At 44.3% G+C, this 24,856-nt stretch overlaps 3 protein-coding genes across 13 annotated transcripts; 1 reads left to right on the forward strand and 2 right to left on the reverse strand.

The window, feature by feature from the left end:
* Positions 1 to 273: 273 nt before the first annotated feature.
* LOC117966939 (immunoglobulin superfamily member 8-like) lies at positions 274 to 6,855 on the reverse strand. Of its 2 annotated transcripts, none has more exons than XM_034913864.2 (7): positions 6,389 to 6,855; positions 3,936 to 4,316; positions 3,125 to 3,625; positions 2,038 to 2,442; positions 1,441 to 1,851; positions 1,062 to 1,201; positions 274 to 983 (listed from the first exon to the last, which is right to left on the reverse strand). In XM_034913864.2, exons 1-6 carry the CDS (start codon positions 6,438 to 6,440, stop codon positions 1,074 to 1,076), a joined length of 1,878 nt encoding a protein of 625 aa, XP_034769755.2. In that variant the 5' UTR covers positions 6,441 to 6,855; the 3' UTR covers positions 274 to 983; positions 1,062 to 1,073. The 2 variants fall into 2 exon arrangements, with proteins under 2 accessions (XP_034769755.2, XP_034769754.2); XM_034913863.2 differs by having other exon boundaries at positions 274 to 968; positions 6,389 to 6,854.
* Positions 6,856 to 9,529: 2,674 nt separating this feature from the next.
* Positions 9,530 to 18,779, forward strand: LOC117400884 (uncharacterized). Of its 4 annotated transcripts, none has more exons than XR_009311475.1 (13): positions 9,530 to 9,728; positions 11,086 to 11,260; positions 11,608 to 11,650; positions 12,666 to 12,712; positions 13,419 to 13,475; positions 13,608 to 13,647; positions 13,815 to 13,880; positions 14,198 to 14,296; positions 14,923 to 15,131; positions 16,089 to 17,071; positions 17,574 to 17,667; positions 17,808 to 18,009; positions 18,277 to 18,364. XR_009311475.1 is itself a non-coding variant. In XM_059011708.1 (13 exons), the coding sequence occupies exons 3-13, from the start codon at positions 11,113 to 11,115 to the stop codon at positions 18,357 to 18,359; spliced, it is 1,869 nt and encodes a 622-aa protein (XP_058867691.1). In that variant the 5' UTR covers positions 9,530 to 9,728; positions 10,532 to 10,599; positions 11,086 to 11,112; the 3' UTR covers positions 18,360 to 18,779. The 4 variants fall into 4 exon arrangements, 3 of the variants coding, with proteins under 3 accessions (XP_058867691.1, XP_058867690.1, XP_058867692.1); XM_059011708.1 differs by lacking the exon at positions 17,808 to 18,009 and adding an exon at positions 10,532 to 10,599 and having other exon boundaries at positions 18,277 to 18,779; XM_059011707.1 differs by lacking the exon at positions 17,808 to 18,009 and having other exon boundaries at positions 9,531 to 9,728; positions 18,277 to 18,779.
* A 482-nt stretch (positions 18,780 to 19,261) lies between these two features.
* Positions 19,262 to 24,671, reverse strand: LOC117967101 (RISC-loading complex subunit tarbp2-like). Of its 7 annotated transcripts, none has more exons than XM_059011470.1 (8): positions 24,399 to 24,661; positions 23,390 to 23,559; positions 22,614 to 22,716; positions 22,315 to 22,384; positions 22,108 to 22,249; positions 21,813 to 21,940; positions 21,259 to 21,451; positions 19,262 to 20,641 (listed from the first exon to the last, which is right to left on the reverse strand). In XM_059011470.1, exons 1-8 carry the CDS (start codon positions 24,449 to 24,451, stop codon positions 20,484 to 20,486), a joined length of 1,017 nt encoding a protein of 338 aa, XP_058867453.1. In that variant the 5' UTR covers positions 24,452 to 24,661; the 3' UTR covers positions 19,262 to 20,483. The 7 variants fall into 7 exon arrangements, with proteins under 7 accessions (XP_058867453.1, XP_034770201.1, XP_058867455.1 ...); XM_034914310.2 differs by having other exon boundaries at positions 22,108 to 22,225; positions 24,399 to 24,657; XM_059011472.1 differs by lacking the exon at positions 24,399 to 24,661 and adding an exon at positions 24,074 to 24,364.
* Between the last annotated feature and the right edge of the window lie 185 nt (positions 24,672 to 24,856).

Below are 24,856 nucleotides of genomic sequence, written 5' to 3' on the forward strand. Positions count from 1 at the left end.
ACAGGACTGAATGGATTTCAATAGTTTAAAAAGTGATCCTCTGTTACAGTAGAGCACTGTAGCCCTCCGAGGGAATCCAATTAAATTGATCCTGAAATACTAGTGGGTTGCATTTGTGGAATGTTCTGCATGACGTCACAATAGCAATGTTCTGTGATGTTACCATGGTTGCCATGATGACATCACTCCAGTTCAATGATGTCATGGTTACTAAGTACAAAAAAAACTTCTATTGGGTAAAAATTTTAAATAATAAGTAGGAAAAAAACAGCATTTGTTTTAAAGATTTTTATTTTAAATTAGTGCATTCCTAACTTTAAACACTCAGAAGATATACAGTAGGACTACATTTCTGTTATAAAATTAGACATTTTTTCATGGAGATGTCAGCTTTGATGAACACGTTGGTCTATTTAATAGTTTTTTTTTGTACAACTGTGTTTAAAATAATTGCTACCAGATTTCATTCAATCAATATCCTTTTCAACAACAGTAATAATAATAATAAAAACACAACAACAAGACAAAAACAAAATATTTCTTCATTCTTTTTTTCTAACACATTTACAAACGCATTTAAAAACAGTGGCATTCGACGTCCAAATGTGTAGTGCAACAACAGCGCAAAAAGATTCATTGAATCGACACATGAGGGCCTGGAAATAAATATAGAAACACCCAAATGTCCAATCCCTACCTCCCAGCTCGTACTCAGATAAACAGCATTTCAAAATAAAGTGAGCTGGCGACTCCTTCATCATTGCGAAAGTAGATCTATACAAAATGTATACAAAAAAAAAAACAACTACACTATAACTTTACAATCATCTGTAGGTAACGGTACTGAACTGGCACTTTTTCACAGGGGGTCAAAGTTTCACAAGATCAGCTAAGTTTCCCTCTTGGAGTTCAGGGTGGGAGGGGTCACCAGAAGGTCAAAGTTCCTGGCCAGGTCAGAGTTCATTACCCTGTAAAAAGCAAGACTTCATTATTTTTCATTTCAGAAAATACGTTTCCCCAGAGAAGCTTTAAAATGACGCGGCGTTGTCTGTCGCTCTTACCTCGCTCGCCTGCTATTTCCGGGAGCCCTTCCTAGCCAATCGGTTCATGAAGCAGCAGGTTACCGAGGCAACGATGACCACGCCCACAAAGACAGCGGTGGCCACGCCCACAATTATGGGGATGAACAGGAGATCCGAAGCTGAGCGAGAGAGAGATAGAGAGACAGTCAGAACTCTAGAAAGACCAGCCAGCACTATTGCTTGCATTATTGCAGTGGTGCCTCTATAGGCTAAGTTCTTTAGATCTTTTATCCCTACCCACTGTAGATTTAGACCGTTTCTAACTTACTCCACACATTCTGAAATCTGAATCGACCCTTCTAGTTTTCTGTATACAGGCTCACACAGAGTATACTCAGACAGACAGAGTCAGGCTCACCCAGTGAGTACATGTAGACTCGGACAGTATTGGAGTGGCTGTGTGCCCCTGTGTTGAACCAGCCCCCATGCTGGTCCATCCCCCAGACCTCCACCTTGCATCGGTACAGTCCTTGGTCCTCCTGCCCCGCCCTGTGAATCCTCAGCCTATAGGAGCTGGGGGCGGGCCGGTCCACGCTGACATCACTGCCGTTGCTGTAGAGACGGGAGGTTCCGTCGTGACGCAGCACAGCCAGCAGCCTGCCCTCGCCTGGCTCCTCCTCCCCCTCCCTCACAGGCATCACCAGCCACTTGACCTCCGCCTGGGCGGGGCCTGTCATCGCTATGGAGATGTTGCATAACAATGAGAAGGTGTGGCCACGGTTCAGGGGCGGGCCCGGAGCTAGTCCCGCTTGTGCAGTGACTGTCACAGCTGAGGAAGTAGGAAACAGGAAACAGTTTTATAACAAAACCACTAACAAAAGTTTAGCTGTCACGGCTTTGTAAAGGAAAGTTGAGTTTCAATGTGACAGAGTGGACAATGAGTCTGTAATGTTTATCGCACCCTCCTCTCGTTACCACAGCATTTAAATCTCACTATCCACCCCTTCCAGCTCACCTTTGGTCCTGAGGCTGACGTTGACCCCCCTTGACCTCTGGCTGGCGGCGGGGGTCCCAGTGGGCGGAGCTTGACCAGTGTAGACGCTGACCGCACACCGGTATACGCCAGAATCCGCTGGATGGGCGGAGTAAAATCTCAGAGTGTACCGCCCCTCTGCCTCCTTCTCCAACGAGGCCCCGCCCCTCCGGACGACATCACCATCGCCCCATGTCACCACCCCGTCCGGGCCCAGCCTAGCCACAGCTAGCTCCGCCCCCCCACTCAGTCCCCGCAGCCACTGGACCAGCACTGAGGGGCGGGAGGCAGGGCTGAGTCCGCCCACCTCGCAGGATAGGCTCAGAGGAGAGCCAGCAGGCAGAGAGACCTCCCCCTGAGGAGAGACTGACACTGACAGGGAGTCGGCTGGGCAGCGGGGAGAGGAGATGGAGGAGTGGGAAGGAGAGAAGTGAGAGAGGAGGGAGACGGAGAGGGGAGAGAGGAGGACAGACAAACACAGATGTTACAACCAAGCCATCAACAACAATACATTCATTAACAAATCTAAAAACGTGCCATTTTCACAGGTGCTGTTTAGAAATGACGAGGGGTCAAATGCATTACGAGGAACAATGGTAACAGTAGATCCGAGCGTGTGGTCAGGCTGAACAATAGAACACAGCTATTAGCAATGACAATGACTGAGACAGGCTTGATGAAAATGGACCGATTGTGCGGCACAGTGCAGCAGCAGCGTTATTGAAGCCAGCTACGGTATAACACACAGCAAAAGAGAATCATGCATCTGTGTCCAAACTACAAGCCATAGATAGAAACAAGACAGGGGGAGACAGAAGAGAAACTCCTCACACTCCTTAGTGGTAAGTTTATTAATTAGCATCATAATCCGATTGTATTAATAAACCCTCCAGATAAAAGACACACTCCTGGCCTAATTGGTCAGATCCAAAGGAACGGAATCCAGTGTGATCGTTCCCGTTGTTAACAGTAGATTGGATTGAGGAGGCAGTGTTTGTTAAATGTATCTGTGATGCTGTTATTTTGCTTCTATGATAATCTAAAGAAGAGACACCAGCCCCACACTCACTTATCGGCTGCACCACGACGTTGCCCAGCCCCACAGTCCTCTGAGCAATCCTCTCCCAGCTTCCCTCAGGGTCATGAATCCACTGGGATACCTTGCAGAAATAGGTTCCTGAGTCCGAGGGCTGAAGAGACTCTATCCTGAGACTGTAGAAGTCCCCCTCCTCCTCGCTCTGCCCCCTCCTCTTCTCCACTGAAACTCCTCCCTCCGCATACCGCCTCTCATAAACCCCACCCCTCCCTGGGTACACACCCAGATCCCGGCCAATAGAAATGATATCCCTCACATCGTGACCACTCCCCCCTTCTCTGGCCACACCCCTTGCCCCGCCTCCTCCCTGCACGACGAAGGTGACCGACAGGTGGGTGTGCTGCTCTGATTTGACAGAGGCGGCGCATGTCAGCTCCAGCCCTACCCCTTCTGGTAGGGATTGGCTACCCAGGGAGCGAGAGGGAGGGGCCTGAGGTGTGGGGGTGTGGTTAACTTTGAGGGAGTCCGGAATCACTGCAAACAAAAAGTAAATAAAATAAGTGTCACCAATCTTCCATCTTATCCTGTGTACAGCTAAAAAAAAATGATAGTAGTTCCTGGCTACAATATCAGTTTTTGTAATTTATAATAAATTTATAATTAATATAATTTAAAAAGAATAAAAAAAAACCATGGATAACAACATTAACTATTTATTGTGTTCTATTTTATTAAAACATACATAATATTAATTTTCATTATATTTTATGAATATGTATAGCTGACTCTCTCTCTCTCTCTCTGTACTGTCTTCTGTGTCCGAGTGTCTACTGGACCCCCTTACCTCTGACAGGGACTTTGGCGCTGTAGTTGCCCAGGTATCGGGAGTCAGTGCTGGGGGTGTAGCACTCCCAGGTCCCCTGATCCTCGGCTCTCAGCCTCTGGATGACCAGCCGGACTGCATCCCCGCTGTCCCTCTCTACCCTCACCTCCCCCTCCTTCACCCGCTCCAGGAAGGGGGCGTAGGGGAAGCCTCTGTCCCGCGTGGAGATCACTCCTATGGGGTGCCCCCCCGAGCCCATCCGGTACAGGAACCACTCAAAATCCTGCGTGCGCGAGCCCTCATACCCCGAGACAGAGCAGGGCAGGGAGAGGGGGAACCCTGCTACCCGATACAGGGGTCCCGGGGGAAGGAAGACCTCGCGACACACACAGACTGCTGCAGCTGAGAGAGAGAGAGGGGGGAGGGGAGAGAGGGAAACACCATGAGAACATAAGAAAGAGGAGGCCATTGGGCCCATCAAGGCTCATCTGGTTGCTAGCAGCTGATTGATCTATGAGAGGAGAATAGGGACATAAGGGGAGAGGGTGAGAGAGGGGTAGAGAGCAGAGAGGAGAGAGAGGGCGGAAGGGAAGAGGGAGAGAGGAGAAGTGAAGGAAAATGCAATCATTTTTTGGGGGGGATAAAAAGTGCAAAGAGATCAAATTGTGGTAAAAGGAAAAAACAAGATACTGTAGAACTAGCAAAAAGACACCTGTCTGCAGGACGTTTCTTATTGTGAAGCGGTTTCTTAATACTCTGATTCCATTAAAATGATCGCAATCCTCCTACGACTGCAACAAAACATCACCCTGAATGTGACAAAAACAAGCGACAGTGTGACTCAGAAAAGCGCTGCTGGTCTGGGAACACAGTGTACGATGCAAATCGTCTTTATGAGTAAGACTTTCCAAGTTGACATGATTCTGTTTGAATATAAGGCAGCTGTGTTTGCTAGCTCTGGAACAGCAAACGCTGTGGATCCTGCCAAGTGTGCTAAACCGAAACAAAAAAAAAAACTCTAAATAATATTAAAAATGTTTTTTTTTTTTTGTTAATGCTAATATATATATATATTTTGCAACATTGCAGCTTTCTTTTTTGGTTAACTTTTCTCTGCTGTAAAAATTGCAAACCACGTAGCATCTTCAATCCTGATTTTTTCCCCATTCATGAAATCCGCTTTTCAAAAGCCAGCTCTCAATGTTCTGCTTTTCTGATGTGTGTGGAAATGAAGGTCAGTATTGACTACACATAGAAACACATGCATATATACATACATACATGCATGTCACACTTGAGAATTATTGTATTTCTTGTTCTTATTGTATGACTTATATTGTAACACTTGAATGTATTTGTATTTGCTTGCGATTGTAAGTCGCCCTGGATAAGGGCGTCTGCTAAGAAATAAATAATAATAATAATAATAATAATAATACATACATACATGCATACATACATACATGCATACATACATACATGCATACATACTGTAAAGCAGGAAATGTTTTCAGCCACTTCATTTTCACTGTCACATAGTCATTTAAAAATGCAGCATTGTCATTATTTTTTATTGTTCTTCTATAAGGGGAAAGGTGTAGGACGGAAGTTTAAAATGAACTGCAGTTTTACACTGTATCTGATGCAGGGCGTGTCCTCCGATCAGTTTGATTGAATGACACCATAGGCGTGGATTGAATAGGCACTGTATTAACTGAGCTGTCTACCTGCTTTACAGCGGCGCTATTCAATCAAAACTGAATGCATCTACCCCACCTTGATCGACTTAGAACAGACAACTTACAGATACAAGCACTTGCAAATTACTCTCTGGTTACATAAAAACACACTAGAGGCTTTGAAGAATAGTATTAGATCCTGGAAATGCTGGAAACAAATCTGTATTAGGTCTTATAGGGTAGTAGTTATTGTATTATGGTGTGTAATCCTGTTCAGTATAATAATAATAATAATAATAATAATAATAATAATAATAATAATAATAATAATAATAAATATGTTTGATCTCTAACTGTACAATCCTTAATAATGTGCATTATACACACACACACACTGTAAAATCCCCCAAAACATCCTCTTCCAATTTAGAGAAGGGAAAAATCCGAAGATTAACCAGGGGGGGTTTCCAAAAGCCTTCACAAAACATTCCTTATCGGTACAGAAATTAAATAAAACAGAAACATCTTATTAATATGTCGTTTACTTCAATATGATAGATAGATAGATAGATAGATAGATAGATAGATAGATAGATAGATAGATAGATAGATAATGCGAGGTATGCTACACAGAAGGTTATAGAACATGTTTAGAAAATACAGGAATCCATTTCAGTTCCAAGTCCTCTGTTTTGAATATTTTTTATAGATAGATCGATACGACACCTCACTAGCAGAAGATACAGTCAGTAGGCTATGCTACCAGCGCACAGTATATGAATGAAACAGACTCACCCCACAATAATAATAACACACAGCTCAGCATTGCCTCCCTCGACGCAGCCATCTCCGCGTATCAAATTGTAAACCCCTCCATTTCACACAAAACCGACCGAACGTGTAACTGTGTATATATATATATATATATATATATATATATATATATATATATATATATATATATATATATATATTCTGAACTGCAATATATTATCACAGACTGTTGCTAATACGACTACAGTGCAACCAGCAACACGCACCAGTGACCGCTTACTTTCTGTATCATATTACCAGCGTCTGTGTTTCTATCGTTTTCTGTACTGTATATATCGCTTTTGTTGTTGTGTGGGGTTTTTTTTTTTTAAATATATATTTATATATATTTTCGTTGTTATTTAATCTGCTTTATTTCCGCGTTTCGGTTCCTAAATCCTATTTTTACAAAGAGGCAGGGGTTTCAGGACGGGAGAGATTGTGACCAGAGTGTAGGCGTATTCTTGAATGTAAGCCAAACCCGCCCATGCATTTAAATTATGAGAAGCGGGTGGGAGTTCATTGCTTTTGAGTTTGAACGACATTTCTTTACAGTAACAGTCTGGGTACACATGACCTTGGCGTGACACTGATTTACCCAGTTGACCCGCCACTGTCCTTTTGTTAGTGCCTGCCTGGAGTCGCACACGTTTGCAGTGCGATGGTATGAAGGTAGCAATTGTTTATATATATTTTCTTCATATCTTTTCTTAATTTATTGGCCTTACACGTTTAGAGAAATGGAAACTGTAGAGTTAACAAACAGATCTTGTGTGAGCCGTCCAAATGACCTCCCAGATGGTCTAATGGGGGTTTAGTTTGCTTTTAAATAGTGTTTGTACACGTCCTGGCTGCTGCAATTAAGCTTAGCCCCCTAATTTAACTATTCAAATTATTATGAAACTGGTGAACTCTGCGACCGAAGAATTACAAAATACACGTGTGTGTATATCCGTCGCCACGCCCACTGTGTGAGGTTATCGAGAAGACACGCCTTTAGTGGGAGGGGTTACCAGAGCGTTTTAAATGTCGCAATAAAGTGACTTTATTTACAATCTTTTTTGTGTGTGTGGGTGACGGAAATTTAAACAAAACAAAAAAAAGTTGGAGGAACGGTTTGCATTTAAACTGTAATGGCATTTAGTGAATAAGAGCAACACCTTTGTACTTATTTTTTGCATGATCCTTTTTTTTTCTTGTTAAAATAAGGCCTGGTTTTGTTCTTTACAGAAATCATTTAAATTACAGACGTGTAAGAATCCACGTTTCTTTCTATACACTGCAAAACATTTTTTTTTTTAATATTAATGAAATTAAAAAAAATCTTATTTTAAGACCGATTTTCCTAAGAAAACTAAGTTTTATTTTTCTTGTAAGAATATTAAAAAACGTTTTAAAATAAGAAACTTTTGACTTAGTATCTGTGTAGATGTTGCCCATATAACAGTTACTGGACACGTGTGGGTTATGTGGTGAAATTTAATATTACATAAAAAGAACTTCAGTCAAGGTAAGGGGAGGATATAACAGAAGTCTAAAACCATCTTGAATAGTCTAGATTAATTGAACCCAAGTCTCTACTTCAGATGTACCACAGAGAGTCGGAGGAGAGGGGAGTCGAGTTAAAAAAACAAAGTTCAGAACATGAATCAGTTCCAGATAAACCCATTTGATTCTGTGGTTACATATTTAGCTATGCTAGTGTTTGCCAAGTCTTTGTGATTTATATGAAAGCAACAACCAAAAAATAAAAAGATGCTCAGTTCAGCCAGCATTACGATTTTCCAGCTCACACATTTGCCTATCTCTGATTCAATTTGAAGTGTGTGTGTGTGTATCCTTATAAAAGTTTAACAATGTCAATTCGCACAGTCATGTTGCAATTGTCCATTGGTTCTGCATTTACCATAACTTACCATGGTTTGACGTGTTTTCTAATATGCTTCACCATATCTCTCTTTGCTTTTGCTTTCACTCTGCTTCATAACTCTTTGCGATGCTTTAATTGAGGGCAAACGTTTTATAATTGCAAGACTGGTCAAAACATCTAGCGTATGTATACAACGTATGTGGGTCTGGCAGATCACATGACACGTCATGTGCTCACATACATTTGCTTACATCTAATTACATTACCGATTCTCAGGTATCGCGTCAGTATCTCCATTGTGTCCGGGGCTCTCTTCCTGTTTAGAAATGCTATGCCCACGCGATGCTCAGTTTGTGCAGCCACATTACAGGGAGATGAATCTGGGTTGTCTGGGTGATGGCAATCGTTTCCCCTTTAATACTTAGCATTGGTGCTGTTCCACCTGCCCAAGGTAAATACTGTTATCACATCTCTTTTGTGTGCTTTTATAGTTCAAGAGAAATCTGGAGGAAGTTAAGTGGTTGTCTATAGTGCCTATACAGTGGGGGAGCCTTTGAAGCTTTCAATGGTTTTTTTAAATGTATTTTTATTTTTGAATGCAATACTCTTCCCTAAATCTTACCTGTGTTGCACTCCCATCAGCTACAAAGATATCAAATGTGTGGTTTTGAAAGCAACACCCTGTAAATGTATAGCATAGAAAAAGCATTGCAAGGTGTAATCAGCACAGCTTACCTGTGCAGTGTGCAGCACAGCTTACCTGTGCAGTGTGCAGCACAGGTAAGCATTGTAAAAACTCAGGCAAGTTAATAAGACTCTTACTGCAAAGCAGTTTCACCCATTCCAGGTTTTACTACCAGCTTGATTAGCCACAGTGTATAAGATAACAAGCTCATGTCTTATTAAACTCACAGCAAAACCAGGAGTGGATCAAACTGCTGTGCAATCCCATTTTCCATCCCAGAGAATAGCAAGGTATGGTAAAGCATATTAATAAACATGGCAAACCATGGGTAAACTATAGTGAATGCATAATATAACTACAGGAAACTCATTGTTAAAGCTTCTTATACTGGTAACATACACAGAACCCCCCTCATTTTTTTTCGACTCATGAAATAAATGTTCAAGCCCTTCCGGGGCCCACACACATACACAGTTTGAATCATGACACTGTAACGTCAAACTGTCAAGCTGCAGCCCAGCGGATGTGGGTAAGCTGAGTGTCACAGTGCTGCTGCTGCTGCTGCTGCAGGTCTTAAGCAGAACTCACTTCCCTTTCTGCTCTTCATGACGTGCCTGTGATAAGAGGAGAAACGCAGAGGAGTGAGACCGCCCCAGAGCCGCGGGATGGGACTGGTGGAGAGAACCGACTCAGTGCTGTAGAGAGACAAGGAGACACCCAGGGCCAGGGAGACTGAACCATGAACTGACTGGGAAGACACTGAGACTGTAAGTGACTGCTGTTCAAATACTGGCTAAAAACCAGCTCTGCAGCAAGCATCTTTTTAAAATATTTTCAGAATGGGACTTTATTAAAAACATCAAGATACATACAATACAGTCTTCAAGGAATAAAACGCAGCTGAGAAAGGATTTCATGAACTGCAAACCTGATTTAATTCATCGAAACGAACTTTCAAGAAACACAAAACAGTCCTTAAAACATATGTTATGAATACAGTCGGGTGCAAATTTATCAGAACTCCTCAAGATCTGTCACTTATATCCTTTATACACCTACCTGTACGAAAACCTCTAGGGGTGAGAATTTACATTGTCAGTCAGTAATCAGTGATGCAGAAACAGTAGGCACTCATGTGTGAAAATGTTAGACCACTTTGTGTTTTAATTACACAGCTAAAAAAATCTCCTGCGTTTTACCATTTGTGGCTGTGTGTTCCTTGTCTCTTACTATTTGAAATTAAGGCATGTGTGACCTATTATAGTCATCAATTAAATTAGACAAGCACTAATTTGCCTTTTTTGACAATTTTCCATGAGTTTCAGTAACTGTGGTTTGATCTAAACAGAACAAATCAAAAGCACAGAAGCAATGGGGTGCTCTAATACATTTGCACACGGCTGTGTAGGTCCTGTTCTCATTGCTGTAGGGCGTTGCAGATGTTTGTGAAGATATTCAGTAGATAGAATCTACTTGTCTTGACTTGTCAGCCCCATTTGTTCTGCCTAGGTTCTGTTTTTATTTCATCAACACATGGAAACCTTCTCTTATCAATCTCAATGTATTACAGACGGAGATCAAACAATATGCCAACTGAAAATGAACTGCTTTTAAACTCAGCCTGCTTGCTTCAGAGAGGTAGTTATCCACCGGGAAGCTCTTATAGATCTGCAATTGCATGTACAGCCATGCACTGAATCTAAAATCTAAAGGAGGTCGTCCTTTACAAATCTTTTCCTTTGCTGTTTCACTTTCAGTAGCCACTGAGTTTGTTCCGAGTGACAGTTTTAAGAAAGTTGTGGTTGCCTTCGTGTTAGAAATGCCGTCAACTTTTCTGCAGGGGTTATAAAGACAAACAGTGTCTTTGAAAGCTGCTAAATATTCTGCAAGCTGCTAAAAAAACTGAGCCAGTCTGTGCGTTTCCCGGAGAGAGGAGGGAGGGCCGCCCACAGCGTGTCAGATATATGCTTCACTCAGTGGTGGCTGCAGTGTGTGGGTGTCTGCCTGTATGCATGGGAAGTGAGCAGCTCAATATCTGAAACTGTGTTCTGATCTGTATCGGAACATGTGTGGAAGATGCTTGACCCTGCCCTGTCTCTCTGTCTCTTCTGTCTCGTCTTTCAGAGTGGCAGCAGCGTTGGGTGCGGAGCGATGGAGCCCCAGGGTCCCCCCATGCTCACCCCGTCCCCCACGGAGAAGCGGCGCGCCTGGGTGAGGAGCAGCCGCCACCGGCTCACTCTGGAAGAGGGGGTGATCCTGCAAGCTTGTGAACCCCAACTCGATGAGGTCTTCCTGGAAGGTACCAGCTGCCTGCCAGGGCTTCCAACTTCCAGAACTGAGTGAGGGATTTAGAAACACCAGAAGAAACCTAATGCAATGACAAATGCTCCGATTGTTAGCCATCAGAGAGGCAGTGGAACAGTAATTTGATATGTTTGGGACTGTAGAGGGTGGCCTTAATCCGGAACACAGGATCGGCCCAAATATTCAAGGTGACTTACCACTGCTGTCAATTGGAAACTGCAAAAAGTGACTTCAATTGTACAGTTAGTAATATGCAAACTGAGATGGTAGGAAGTCCTTTCTTCATTTGCAATTCTATATGAGCAGTTAGATTTGGTGATAACAGCTTTTTTATTTGCACAGGAAGCACAGCTGGAAAGATTGAGAGCTGGCTGCAGGATTGTGGGTAAGGCTTCTGTTTTGACGAGACTTTCAGACTGCGAGAGCGTGGGGGAGAGAGACACACAGGTCTGAGGGTTGAGGGTGCTGACTTAACTTGCAGCCAAGCAGTGCTGTGTGAAACACTGCTGGAAACCGTTTCATACACACACTGGGGCAGGTGCACAACAAGAGGGCTTGATTGAAGTCTTTCAAATACTAAAAGGAACTGACAAACCCTAGCAAGTTCTGAAACCAGGACCGGAAAATAAGTGAGCTTATGACTGTTCCATATGACGCCCTAGACACCTGTAACACAGGCTAGATCAGCCAGAGTGTCTACATCGCCATCTAGTGGACAGCAGTGTGTTCACGAGATCCCATTGGCATTCTATAAAAGACACAGATCTAGCTTGGGTTACACAAGGCGGGCAGCTTGAAACTCAGGTCAAAGCACATTAATGCAGAAAATATATTAAACACGATGTTTGGTTAATTTCAATAAGAATTGCAATCAGAATGAATCAAGCATCATAACATTTTTTTTTTTTTTTTTTACATGTTGGGGTTAAGCTGGTTTCCTGTGCTACTTCAATAGCCCGCGCTTTATTTTACAATTCTAGTTAATGTCATTTCATGGTTGGAGAAAAAAAACACAGTTTATCAGCTTCTGCTCAAAGAGAAACCAAAGTGCTTCCCAAGGGCTTAAAATAGCAATCATTCAATTTCTAAGGGAATGAAAACACCGTGTTTCTAAATCTCTAGGCAATCTCGATTTCGCATACGGTAGATTCTTGTGGTGCAGATTGCAGTTTTATGCAATGACGAAAAACAGAAAAGGAACGAATGTTGCACCCAAATCCTGACTTCATAAAACCTGTGCAGGTCCTGTGCACTTCATCGGTATTTTAGCAGGCTGTTATTTTTCGAAGTGTGAAGGAGCTGCTTTTCTGTTGCAGTTGACTGCCACAGATAGATGTGACGCCCATGCGTCAACCAGGCTTGAGTCTGCTATGACGATGATACGTGTCTCTGGTTTTCAGGTCGGCCACAGAGTTCTTCCCTGAAGACCCGATCAATAGAGCCGCTGGTAAGCGTTAAGCCACTTTTTTTCGGAACGCCACTGGCTTCCCTTCGGGATAGAATTATGTTCAGGGCTACCAAGCCTCCTGCTAACCCAAACCCGGTGTCCATACCAAGCACCAAAACTAAGCAAGTCAAAATGATGCATGCTGGAATCTGAGCAATTCCTTTGCCTAATGCAATTTATAGTTTTGAAAATCTGGTAGCACTTTCCATTGTCTGTAATGACTGTGTATTTACATAGTAGTAGTAAACACATGTCATTAAGGGCAGCAGTGTGGAGTAGTGGTTAGGGCTCTGGACTCTTGACTGGAAGGTCGTGGGTTCAATCCCAGGTGGGGACACTGCTGCTGTACTCTTGAGCAAGGTACTTTACCTAGATTGCTCCAGTAAAAACTCAACTGTATAAATGGGTAATTGTATGTAAAAATAATGTGATATCTTGTAACAATTGTAAGTCGCCCTGGTTAAGGGCATCTGCTAAGAAATAAGTAATCATTACAGTGTTAGCATGCATGGTTACAATGTGCTTCACTTGTGAATCTTTTTTTCAGTATATATGCAAGTACACAATTGTATCACACAAGAGTGAAGGTTAGGGTTAGGGGCGTTAGAGTTAGGGATATGGTATAAAATCAGATGTTGAAGTGAACTTGAGATTTTCTTTGTTTCTTTGTTGTTGCTACTATTTCGCATTTTCCCTTTTTTTTCAGAATCTTTTCTGAAAACTGGATACAGTTTAGAAGATGACCTGACTTTAGGAGCAGAAGGTAACGCGTTTACACTGTAACGCAGACCTGTCAACTCTCTCATATTCACCTATGTCTGATTTGTAGTTGCTATACAGCAACCACACGTTTGCAGCTCTGTAGGTCAGCTGAATTTCATTTGTTTTGTTACAGCGATTGTATTAAACCGAGCTAAAGATGAACCAACGCTGGGGTGAGATACGTTCATTTTTACTCACAGAAACAATGAATAAGAATTCACAATCCTCACAGAATCAGGTTTGGCAAGACTGAGGTAGAACAGAAACATGATCCAATCTCCTGAGGCTCTTCTGTATTGATAGATTGCAAACCTCACGCGAATCCTCTCTGTCGTTTCAGACATTATTCGTTGCTGCCGCCTCCAAGAGCTCGAGGGAAACAGAACAGAGAGAAGGTTCCTCCGGGGTAAATATGCAGCGAAGGCTAAAAGTTCTGCATCACCCTGTGGAACTAACTCATGTTGCTTCAGAAAGTCGAATGAACCCTGCGGCACGATCTTATGTTACATATTGAATTACATACCGCTTTGTAGTTTTCCCATATACTTAATGAAAAAAAAAAAACTATTGAAAATGAAAAAAATACTACTGTACTACTATTACGGCTTCTGGTATCGCTTTGTAGTTTCTTTGATTGTATGATGTTAAATAAAAGATCTAAATGATATATATAATGTGCTATTGGTCAGTGACTTCTGTTCCCAGTAACTGGTTTGATTTCAGCTCTCTGACAGAGAAGATGACTCAGTTCCAGTTCATGAGCCTGGGAAACAGCATGGCCTCCAGTGGACTGTCGAGTGGGACCAGTAAGACCGCGTCCAGGTGCGTACTGGGAGTGTACTGGTACAGCATTCTACATCATTGGACTGTGAATGATAGCGCATGATTATTTTGATTATGTCCGATTCTTAAGGCTAGATTCTCAAATCCATTTACTCTAGATTGACATTAGCGCATTTTTCTGAAAGGGGTAAAAAAAAACACCAATTATAAATGCTAAAAACAAATACGAAACAACTTAATATGTTATTTAAGCCCCTGAATTAAAAACCTGAGCTGTTGATATCTGGATGGCAGCTTTATTGGAAGCGTTTCTCCTTGCTAAAAAAAAATACATGTGTTAATGCAGAACGGTAGTAAATAGCTTTGATATTTAATTAAGCCCTTAATGATATCTTAATGAGGCTACTTGATTGGTAATGACTGCTGTACCTGATTCTCATTGGCTGAGCCTGATTCTCATTGGCTGAGCCTGATTCTCAGTGGCTGTGCCTGATTCTCATTGGCTGAGCCTGATTCTCAGTGGCTGTGCCTGATTCTCATTGGCTGTGCCTGATTCTCATTGGCTGAGCCTGATTCTCAGTGAATGAGCATCACTCTCAATGGCTGAGCCCGACTCTCAGTGGCTGCCCATGACTCTCAGTGGCTGCTCCCGATTCTTCCCGCAGCGTGTCGGAGATCCTGGAGCTGTGCTCGGAGGATGCCGAGGAGACCCTCTATAACCTGGGCTTCGGGCAGGATGAGCTGGCGCTCCCGGCCAGGATTCCCACCAGATTCTTCAACTTCCCGTCCAGCCTCCAGGGGATCAACTTCCGACTGTTCCTGGAGTCGCAGCTGCAGCGCGTGCGTGAGGAGGACCCCGGCCTCTCCCTGGCCAGTAAGACCCGAAATACACATGGAATACTAACGAGAGAAACCACAGCGATTATTTAAACCGGTTACAATTAACATTACCAAATAAAGAACATAGAAGACTGTCTTCCATCTCGGTTATTTTGAGGGTGTGCATTATCCCGTATATTATTATTATTAGTAGTATTAGTATTAGTAGTGTTATAATATTAATAAGACTCCCATTGCAGATCAGTTTGAGCCAGTCCAGGTTTTGCAGTCTGCACGCTTAATAAGAAACAGAAGTGAATACTGGAATCGATCTAACTGCTCTGCAGCGGGAGTCTTATTTCCAACTATTCATTTGCCTCTTTGTAAGTCTGCTTTGAAAAACATTATTTGTATCATGTAAAAGGCCATTACGACAGAGAATGTTAAAATGCAGACATCTGTTCTCGTCTCAGCTGATGATGGGATCACAGTTTTAATCAGCTATCAATGTATGAGGAGCCCCGTCGGAACTGTGAGGCTGCAAAAACCACACCGCGTGAAAACTGATAAGATTCGTGCTTCAGCACACTTACTGGCACTTCAACATAACAACCAAGTCAAAAGAAATGACTGGGTTATAAAAACCCTCACCCGCGCTGTGCTTCAAAAACTGTAATGAGATGTTTATTTGAGATATCCGAGTGTGTAGCTTCAGATATAATTTTTTTTTTTATATTTATTTCCAATTCTTCCTAGAGGTTTGGGGTTCTGTTGCCCCTCCAGGATGGAGTTATTCTCTAAATCTGCCTTTGACCTGCTGTGAACAGCCAGTTCATTAAAGACTGGCGTAAACTCTTATAAAATATTCCTTTAGTACTCTGAAGAAGGCACTGGCTTCTCTGCTTGTCTTCCCTATAGTAGTTTGAATTGAGCGTTTTGGAAGTTTTGGATGAAAATCAACCCAGATGACCCGTTCCCCAAAGCCACTCCTTCTACCCCCCTCTCTCCGCAGGTCGATTCCGGCAGGTGGAGGTCCTCACCACCATGGCCAACGCCTTCTACTCCCTCTACTCCCACGTCTCCAAGACCCCCGTCCAGAAGCTGGCCCCTCCAGAGTTCTCCTTCTCCTCTCCCACGGAGAAGATCAGCCAGCGGTTCAACAGCGTCCGCAGCGAGCCCCGCTCCCCCGTGGACAGACTCAAGGACACCATCTCCAAGATGTGCCTGTACACCGGCTCCAGGGAGTCCCTTGGCTCCCCGGGGCCCTCCCCTCGAGCCAGCCCCAGGAAGAGGCGCAGCATGCCCAACGTGGTGGAGATGATCCTGGGGACGTCCGAGGCAGGAACCCCAACGCAGCTGAGCAGGGCCGTGTTCAGGCCAGACCCCGTGGACGAACTTTCAAGCTCCGTTTCTGTAGAGGGTTCTAGAACCCCCGTCATGGGCTGTGCTCTAGAACCTCTCCGGTGTTCTGAACCAGGAAAGTTCTGCCAGGATGTTATCTGCCCTCTAATTGTGGAAACGGTGCACAAAGAACCCTTTGCTTGTCTGGTTCATACTGAGATGGTAGGAACTGCTGGATCTGTGGGTTTGACTCTGCAGTCTAGAGTCTGCCTTGGTTCGGGTAAGACAACTGGCACAGGAGAGGGGTCCAGCGAAGAGCCCGTCACTGTGAAGGCTGACAGATGCCTGAGGGATGGGTGCTTTTCACAGGGTGCTCAGGCGTGCACAGAGAGGGGTACCAGGACTTCTGAAGATGTTTCTAGGGATCCTGAGGCAATCCTCGACCCAGTCTGCAGGATAACCGTCAACGGCACGGAGGGAGATTTGGTTGAGGAGCCGGAGCTCTCCGAGATTGTCGTGGAGCCGTTTGGGGACAGCGAGGGGGGCGGAACCAGTGCAAAGCTAAAAGAATCCTCCTCGTTCCCAGGGTATTTGAGTCCTGCCAAGGAGGGAGCTCACACCTTGAAGCAAGAGAACTCTTTCGAGATGGAGGAGGTACGTGGTTTAATTTGGTCACTTTTTTTTTTACCCTCCTCACTCCTGAGACCAGGTTAAAGAGAAAGTGAAATTTGGCCGTGAAACGCGTTACATGCTTTACCCGAGAGCACACACACATACAAAATAAAAGCACAGGCGGATATATAATTTCAGTTCCGCTCAGTTCTGAGCACCCGCTTTTTCGTTTTTTTTTTTCTTTTTTGTCTTTGGTATTTCCCTACCAATTCTCCCACACAAACCCCAGCTGTGCAACTGGCAGTAGGTTCCCTTTTGGGAAACCTTCTAATGTGGGCAACCCCAAAGAAATATAGTTCCTGAGAATACCAAGAGTTATTCTGCCTGGTTAGTTTCACAGTCCTATGCAGCTGACAGTATCTACAGTGCTTTTGGTTGATGGACCAAAACCAGCCTTAAATACGGAGTGTTGTTGCTTTAGTCTTTTATTAAGTCTGGGAACTATTGCATTGACACCGACGTAGAAACTCTGTGTGTCACCCAGGTTCAGAGCACTGGTGAAGATGACATCAGCCTATCAGAGGCCAGGAATCGAATGACCTCATCTCCTCTGGCAGCTGTGACTACGAGACACAGAGGTAAGACTTTATCCATACTGGGCAGAAGGAGTCAAGGAGAAATTGCTTGGAATGCCGTTGTCCATCCATCGACAGTCCAAAGCACCTTTGACCATTGTTCCATATTTTAGCCTTTTAGTCTTGTTCCCCTTTCTTAACAGAGGTATTCTTACTGCAACACATCCTTCAAGCCCTGATTTCAAGAGTGACCTTCATACTGTTGATCTGATGGACAACGACACCTGTGCCTTCTACCAGTTCTGCTGTCAATTCAACGCTTGTCTTCTTTCTATTCCTTCAGGATATTATCTGCAAGTGTCACTCATCCTTGTTAGACAGCTTTTTTGGGTCTTCCAGTCCTGGGTTTGTCAATCACAGATGATGTTTCTCTGTGCCTGTTGATTATGCTTCGGATACCACACCTTGAAAATCGAGTGATGCAAGCTATTTCATAAACCTTCCCTTTGCACATCATTTCCTAATATTCAGAGCCAGGGGAAGTGACACTGTGTGGAATCTCTTACAAGTTACCCAGAAACCTTAATCAGAGAGGAAACTGGGTTGGTAAACAGGAAACGAGGCGCATGCAAAACCTTGGTTAAAAAAAATATCTACCACTTTTCCTTTTAGATGTGATTCTGCGAGGGGACAGCATGCAGTCAGACAGCAGTGGCTTTGTGGAGGATGACCTTCAGAACCAGGGTCAGAACTAGAAGCAGAGCAGACCCAGAACCAGAGCTAAGCATGCCGGTTCTGTTTCCCATGTGGATCGGAACCCGGCACAACTCCTAAGGATCTGGGTCTGGTACCAGCTGCTTCGAGACCCAAGAAGAGAAACTAAACAGGTTCAATGAAAGACGTTAAGTCACTGAAAACGTTTGCTGTTGAATTTCTGACGTTTCTTTCAGCATTTGTTCTTTCTGTACAATTTGCACACCAGCGCTGCCCAGGGAGAAACCTACAGCTGTCAAATTTACATGCTGCTGTAGAAGCTGTTCTCTGCACGGAAAGGATTGCACAATGTTTTATTAGTGCTTGCCGCTGATTGTGAGATATATTTTTCTATTCCTGTTCTGTAGAGAAGTGTGGTGTTCTATTTATTTATAGAAATGAATAAAGAGTGTATTTATAATACAAAAGAGGTAGTTCACTTCCTGCATGGTTTTAATAAGGATACGCTCAGACAGGGACCCTAGCTGTGTTCACATTTACTACAGTATACTATCCAGCAGGTTTCTGCAGCATCAATGGCTAAAGATCTGTTAATCTTGACTAATTAAGCCAATAACTGGTGCAATTAAGTAACAAAAACTAGAAGACCCTGCAGCTCTCCAGGACCAGGCTTGTAGACGCCTGGTTTAAGCATATGATCAAGCAGAGTTAGGGGCTAGGAGACTCCTTCGCACAGAGAGTGGGGGGGGAGATGGAATGGATTACCTGGCCATGTTGCTGAGGCAGAATCACCGGGATCCTTCAAGACCCGACTTGACCAATTGAGATCAGCTACTAGAAACCGGACGAGCACTGATGGGCCGAATGCCCTCCTCCCGTCTGTAAATTCAAAATTCACAACATTGCATGCGCTCTCCACAAAATCAAACGTTTCCTGCCGTGGTTTACTGCAATCGTCTTTTATTCAAAACAGAAGTACCAAAGAACAGGAGGTAGAAAGTGGCATCTCTTTTAAATCACACACACACACACACACACACACGTGTTTGCGAAGACTTTGCATTGACTCGCATACAGTGTAGATTTCCTATTCTAAGTTACTGGGGCTCAACTATTTTTACATTGCTCACAGTGCCCTCTTGTGGAAGCAAGGGTTCACCACAGCTGAATTAAACAGGCTGAAAGCGTCTTTTCTGCTAAGCCTAGTTCAGGTTGTCTACAGCATATATTTCTAAAAGAACCTCAGTTAATGCATAGACACATGTCTCCGATGCAATGTCTTTATCGATGTCCCCTATCTAAGGACAACAATAACACCGTAAAGGGAAAGATATTTGAAAAGACAATATTGGTATTATAGCTCTCCCGTTGACAAAGATGGGCCCGGTACAGCAAAAAAACCCAAACACACTTGTAACCGTAACAATCATAATTATGCAATGGATACAGAACTATATGCAATATATACAGAAGAGACTGGGGATTATAAAAGGCAAATTTCTCTGTTAAATTCAAGTTTAACTGGTACTACTGGGAACCCCAGAGAATTCCTCTCACTGTTTATGCAAAGTTAGTAAAAAAACATTTAGATTGGACCATACAGTACAGCCCCAACTCAGTCTGGTATAGAAAACTTTATAACGACAGTATTATTATTTTATTAATAACAAATTATTATTTTTTACAAAATTAATTCCCGAGTTAAAAACACCGACTTTTATGACTAAAATGTAGGAACTGTATGCGTAGGTATTTTTTTGCTTTTAAATAATACATACGCACACACACACACACACACACACAATATCATTCATTATCTTTCACTGGGACTCCAAATCATGCTATCCTGTAATACCAGGGCACGATACAGTTTTGATAAACAAACGTCACCCAGGCCCCCATGCACAGCACAGCCTGCTTGCAGACTGACGGATTCACTTCAAGCTTTTTTTTTGTTAATTAAAACCCAGGACCTTTTTGAAAAAAAATAGCACGGTTGCATTGAGTGCGTGCACATGCCTACAGCAGTCTCCCTCGAAGGGGTTAGGCTTCACATTAAGACAGCCTCGGAGAGCAGTGTTAGTTTGGGAGAGTTTGGCGATCTGTTCTCACAGGTATCCTGGTTCAATGTCTTTAGGCTGCAGTCTGGGTCCAGTTCCGGGGTCTCACTTGCCCCCTGCCATGATTTTGAGGTACTGCAGGGCGTTGTGAGCGGCGCCGGCCCGGGCTGCGTCCTTCGTGGGGGCGAACCCGTAGCACACCGTCACGGGCTGAGTGGACAACTCAACCAGACACTGGCACAACCCACTCAGACTCCGCTCCTCTGCAACCAACACAAGACATGCATTTTAAAACCGCTTGGAAAGGGGTCCCTGCGGGGCGTGCGGGGCGAGTCACACGGTCAGGGGAGCGCAGGTTCGAGTCCTGGCTGTGCTTCTTCTCATCACGCTACAGCTGACCCTACCGGCCAGGCGCTCAGCGAGCTCAGAGTGGACACCTGCGGGGCTTGTCCTCCAGCGGGCGGTAGCTGCCATCCGCTCTGGAGTTCCTGTGGAAGAGGAAGCTGGCTCGTTCGTGGGATCCGAGGACGCCCGCTAAACCTTCAGGTCTCCTGAGCAGCTGTGTGGGGGGAATCGCTTCCTTTCTAAATTGAAAAAAAAAATTTGGAACTGCAGAACTGTTTATTCATGCTCTAAAACTGTCCTGCCACCCTCGTCAACCCCAGCGTGATTCAGTTCGACTAGTCGGTGCAACCACCCCAGGGATGGAAACAAGACTCCTATTGCATAGCAGTGTCACCCATTCCAGGTATTACTACGAGCTTGATCAGCCACAGCGTGTATAGGTAACAAGCTCAGTGTCTCATTAAGCCAGGAATGGATCACACTGCTCTGCGTCGGGAGTCTCGTTGCCATCTCCGCACCCTCAGTGCTGCGTTACCGATGTCCAGGTAGCTGATGTCGAATCTCTGCTCCTCCGACAGCTCGCTCAGGAGGGAGCAGGAGCTGCAGTTGGGCATCCCCAGGGGGTTGGATTTGAGGTGCAGGATCCGCTCCCCAGCCGAGTTCCGCAGGGAGTCCCAGGTGCAGCCCGAGCTCTTCCACTTCCCGCTCTCCGGCTTGGTGCTCAGGTTCTGGGGACGGGACAGAGGAACGAGCGTGTCAGGAAAAAGAATGCGTCAAAGGGTGTCCTTCCTACCCTAATGTCTATGATGCCTGATTTATGAGTTAAACTCCCATTGCATAGCACTTTGATCCATTCCTGGTTTTACTAGGAGTTTAATAAGACACACCTGAGCTTGTTAGCTATACAAACTGTGGCTAATCAAGCTTGTAGGAAAACCGGGAATGGGTGAAACTGCTATGCATCAGAAGTCATATTTCCAGCCCTGTGCACCTGCACAGATTCAGTATCCCTAAAAATCCTTTAAATCGAATTGATAACTGTGCATTTAGACACACAAACGGGGCATCTGGGAAGGGAAAGGGGCTCACGATGGAGAACTGGTCGTCCTCGGGCTCTGCCTCGTTGCCATTGCGCTGGTCCACGGGCACATCGTGAATCCTCGCCAACATCTTGGCCGCCGCGTTGCGCTTCGCCAGCTTCTTGGAGGTGCCGCTGCCTGGGAAACGGAGGAGAGAGGAGCCGTCACGCCAACACAGCGTCACAGCCAGGGCCCAGTCTGCCACGCCAGGGATGGAAACGAGGCTCCCACTGCACTGCGGTTTGATCCGCTCCTGGTTTTACTAGTTCATAAGACACACCCGAGCTGGTTACCTAGACACTCACCAATCTCGACGAACCGCTCGACCCGGCAGGTCATGGTGAACTCCTTCCTGTGGGCGGGGCCAGACTCCTGAGTGACAGTGTATTCCGGCAGCCGCCAGCCCTTCTGTACCACCAGCTCCTGGGAGGAGAGACAGCAGAGGAGCTTTTTCAAAAATGCTACTGCAGACCAGGCAAGCGTAGGACAGTCTTCTTTGTTCGTTTTTTTACCTGCAAAGCTCCCACTGGATTGCATTCTGCTTGCTGTCCCGTGCTGGATGTTTTTGTTTCTAGCTGTGAGCTGAAACAAAATCAAAAGAAATGCAGGCAAACCTGCTTAGCGTCACACCTGTTAAAATCACCCTCTACAGATTCCCCCCCGGATAGAATTTCATAGGAGTCAATGACGTCGAGCTCCTTATAATAATACTTCTATTGTTACCACACTGCTGTTAATATCACTCAGGCAAAATGACCTCTGTGAAGGTTAGCACTGTCTCACGCACACACACGCTCGCACACGCACGCACCTGACCCCGTCGACCAGCTCTTCCAGCATGTTGCCTCCTTTCAGCAGCTTGAGAGAAGCCTCGGCCGCTTTGTGTTTCGCTGCCTTTTTGCTCGGCCCTTGACCTACAGCAGGAAGGAAATGGCACCATGAGTCTATTCGTGCATCACACTGAAATTACCAGGAAAATATATTATATAAGAACTTAGTTTGCATAGGACACAAAAAATAACACATTTATACTTTAATGAAGTTCTGTAAAGGATGGTTCATCAGGGATGGGAATAAGACTCCCATTGCATAGCAGTGTTATCCACTCCTGGTTTTACAAGGCGTTTCGGAAGGACACACCTGAGCTTGTTACCTGCACACTGCGGCTAATCAAGCTGGTAGCAAAATCTGGAATGGGCAAAAACTGCTATGCGTTACAGGAGTCACTGGGAAGAGAGAGTTGAGATTCCTGTACCAGAGCAGAAGGTCGTCTGTTGCAATCCACAGATAATAACGAAAGATCAATCTGGATTACATGGGAGCTGGATTGAGGTGGTTCTAAACTCTTCAACAGTGTGATCGCTGAGGGCGATCGCTAGTCGAGACTGTGCATCACAACTGCTGCTGCTGCTGCTGCTGCAGAGTCACTTCCAATAGGACCTTGTTTGTTTTACGTCTCATCTGAAGGACGGAGCACAAGGAGGTGAAGTGACTTGCTCAGGGTCGCACACAGGGAGTCAGTGGCCGAGCTGGGATTTGAACCTCCTGGTATCCAGCCCCTTTCTTTAACCACCAGGGAAGACTTACCTGTGCAGTTAATGTCGCCCACAGTCACACGGAACGTGAAGTTGGGCTGGTGGGCTTGTCCCTCAGCTTTCAGCAGATCGTAGACGGGGGTCTTCCCTATCCTCGTTCCATACTCCTGCAGCAAACTGATGGGGGTCTTGCCAGGGTTCAGAGCCAGCATTTGCTCAATACTGGAGCGGGAGAAAACCACACACGCACAATAAAACATGCACGCTGAGGTTTACGGCAATAACTACACTGTTTTTAAAAAGCAGTGTGACCATTTTTTTTTTTTTTTTAGTATTCTAATATTATTAAGACGATGTAACAAAACAATATGTACAAGACTATGACTTCTGGTATTGCTTTTTTACATTTACTATGTTATGGTGTTTGAAGAAATCATTGACGACATTGTCGTCACTGCTCGCGTCATTCATTCATGCCTTCCTTACGTCACAATAACAAAATCCGTTCTGGAATCTTCAAAAAGCCAGCCCGTTTAAAAGCAGCATTAATACAGAACACGACCCTGCTTGCAGTATTAATAACCTGACGCGCGTCTAGCGTGAATGCATAGCGCTGAACACCGACTGGAACACAATGGGACTTGAAAGCAGAGCAATTTGAAAACCATAACACGCAAATAAAAAAAAACAGGACGTACATTTGAGTGTAAAAAAAGCGACCCACATGCAAGCTGACCTAAAATGCTAAACCTCGTGCTAATTCATTAATATAATGAAGCCGCACACGTGACTCGCATCCCGGTACCATCTTCTCCTACAAAACGAAGCACGCCGTTTTGACTTTGTCCAGTCTGTGTTGACATTGTGAGTAACGCAACCTTAAAAGTAGCAAATGCATCGTGCATCAATTATTAATTAGACGCCTCTTTTCGGAACCCCGAATTGCACAGCCCTTAATTGCAATGCACGTATGATTAATTTAAATTCACCACCGCCCGCTGTATTCCAGTCTCCTGTCTGGGAATCCTAAATTACGCGGGTGTCCACAATCAATTACGTACCTGGGGCTCCCGGGGTTCGTCTTGCTGTTTGGGGGCGTTTTCTCTTCGCTCATTCCCTATTTACAGAAAGTAAACTGCGACAATTGCAGGCTTACGACACCCCCTTATGCAAATAGACCCCCTTTTTGTTAAACAAACAGTTTCTTTTTTTTAAATACCGGTAGAAGGTACCACGTCTCACATGGAACCCGGTCTGCCATCCGGGCCCGCGCCGGTGCATTCTGGGATCTGTAGTTCTGCATTGGGAGTTGACATTCACACGCTTTCGTACAAGAAAGGAACGATTGTAATAATAATAATAATAATAATAATAATAATAATAACAATAATAATAATAATATATGTAGCTGTTACAGTAAAAAAAAGAAAATATTTTGTAATTTTAAGAAAGTTAAGTTAGTGCTTTTGTCAGCACAGCAACATATTGATGATGGTCCAGTTGGTTTATGATATCCGAC

This window comes from Acipenser ruthenus, chromosome 42 (genome assembly GCF_902713425.1).
Source record: "Acipenser ruthenus chromosome 42, fAciRut3.2 maternal haplotype, whole genome shotgun sequence".
NCBI lineage: Eukaryota > Metazoa > Chordata > Actinopteri > Acipenseriformes > Acipenseridae > Acipenser > Acipenser ruthenus.

Coding starts and splice junctions, on each gene's coding strand:
- LOC117967101 (XM_059011470.1), bottom strand. CDS start 24,451: ATGAGCGAAGAGAAAACGCCCCCAAACAGCAAGACGAACCCCGGGAGC. Junction 22,717..23,389: donor GGGCGACATTAACTGCACAG/GTAAGTCTTCCC, acceptor TTCCTGCTGTAG/GTCAAGGGCCGAGCAAAAAG. Junction 21,452..21,812: donor AGGACGACCAGTTCTCCATC/GTGAGCCCCTTT, acceptor TCCCGTCCCCAG/AACCTGAGCACCAAGCCGGA.
- LOC117966939 (XM_034913864.2), bottom strand. CDS start 6,440: ATGGCTGCGTCGAGGGAGGCAATGCTGAGCTGTGTGTTATTATTATTG. Junction 3,626..3,935: donor CGCCAAAGTCCCTGTCAGAG/GTAAGGGGGTCC, acceptor TTTTGTTTGCAG/TGATTCCGGACTCCCTCAAA. Junction 1,202..1,440: donor AGTCTACATGTACTCACTGG/GTGAGCCTGACT, acceptor TCTCTCGCTCAG/CTTCGGATCTCCTGTTCATC.
- LOC117400884 (XM_059011708.1), top strand. CDS start 11,113: ATGGAGCCCCAGGGTCCCCCCATGCTCACCCCGTCCCCCACGGAGAAG. Junction 11,261..11,607: donor CGATGAGGTCTTCCTGGAAG/GTACCAGCTGCC, acceptor TTATTTGCACAG/GAAGCACAGCTGGAAAGATT. Junction 13,476..13,607: donor CCTGACTTTAGGAGCAGAAG/GTAACGCGTTTA, acceptor GTTTTGTTACAG/CGATTGTATTAAACCGAGCT.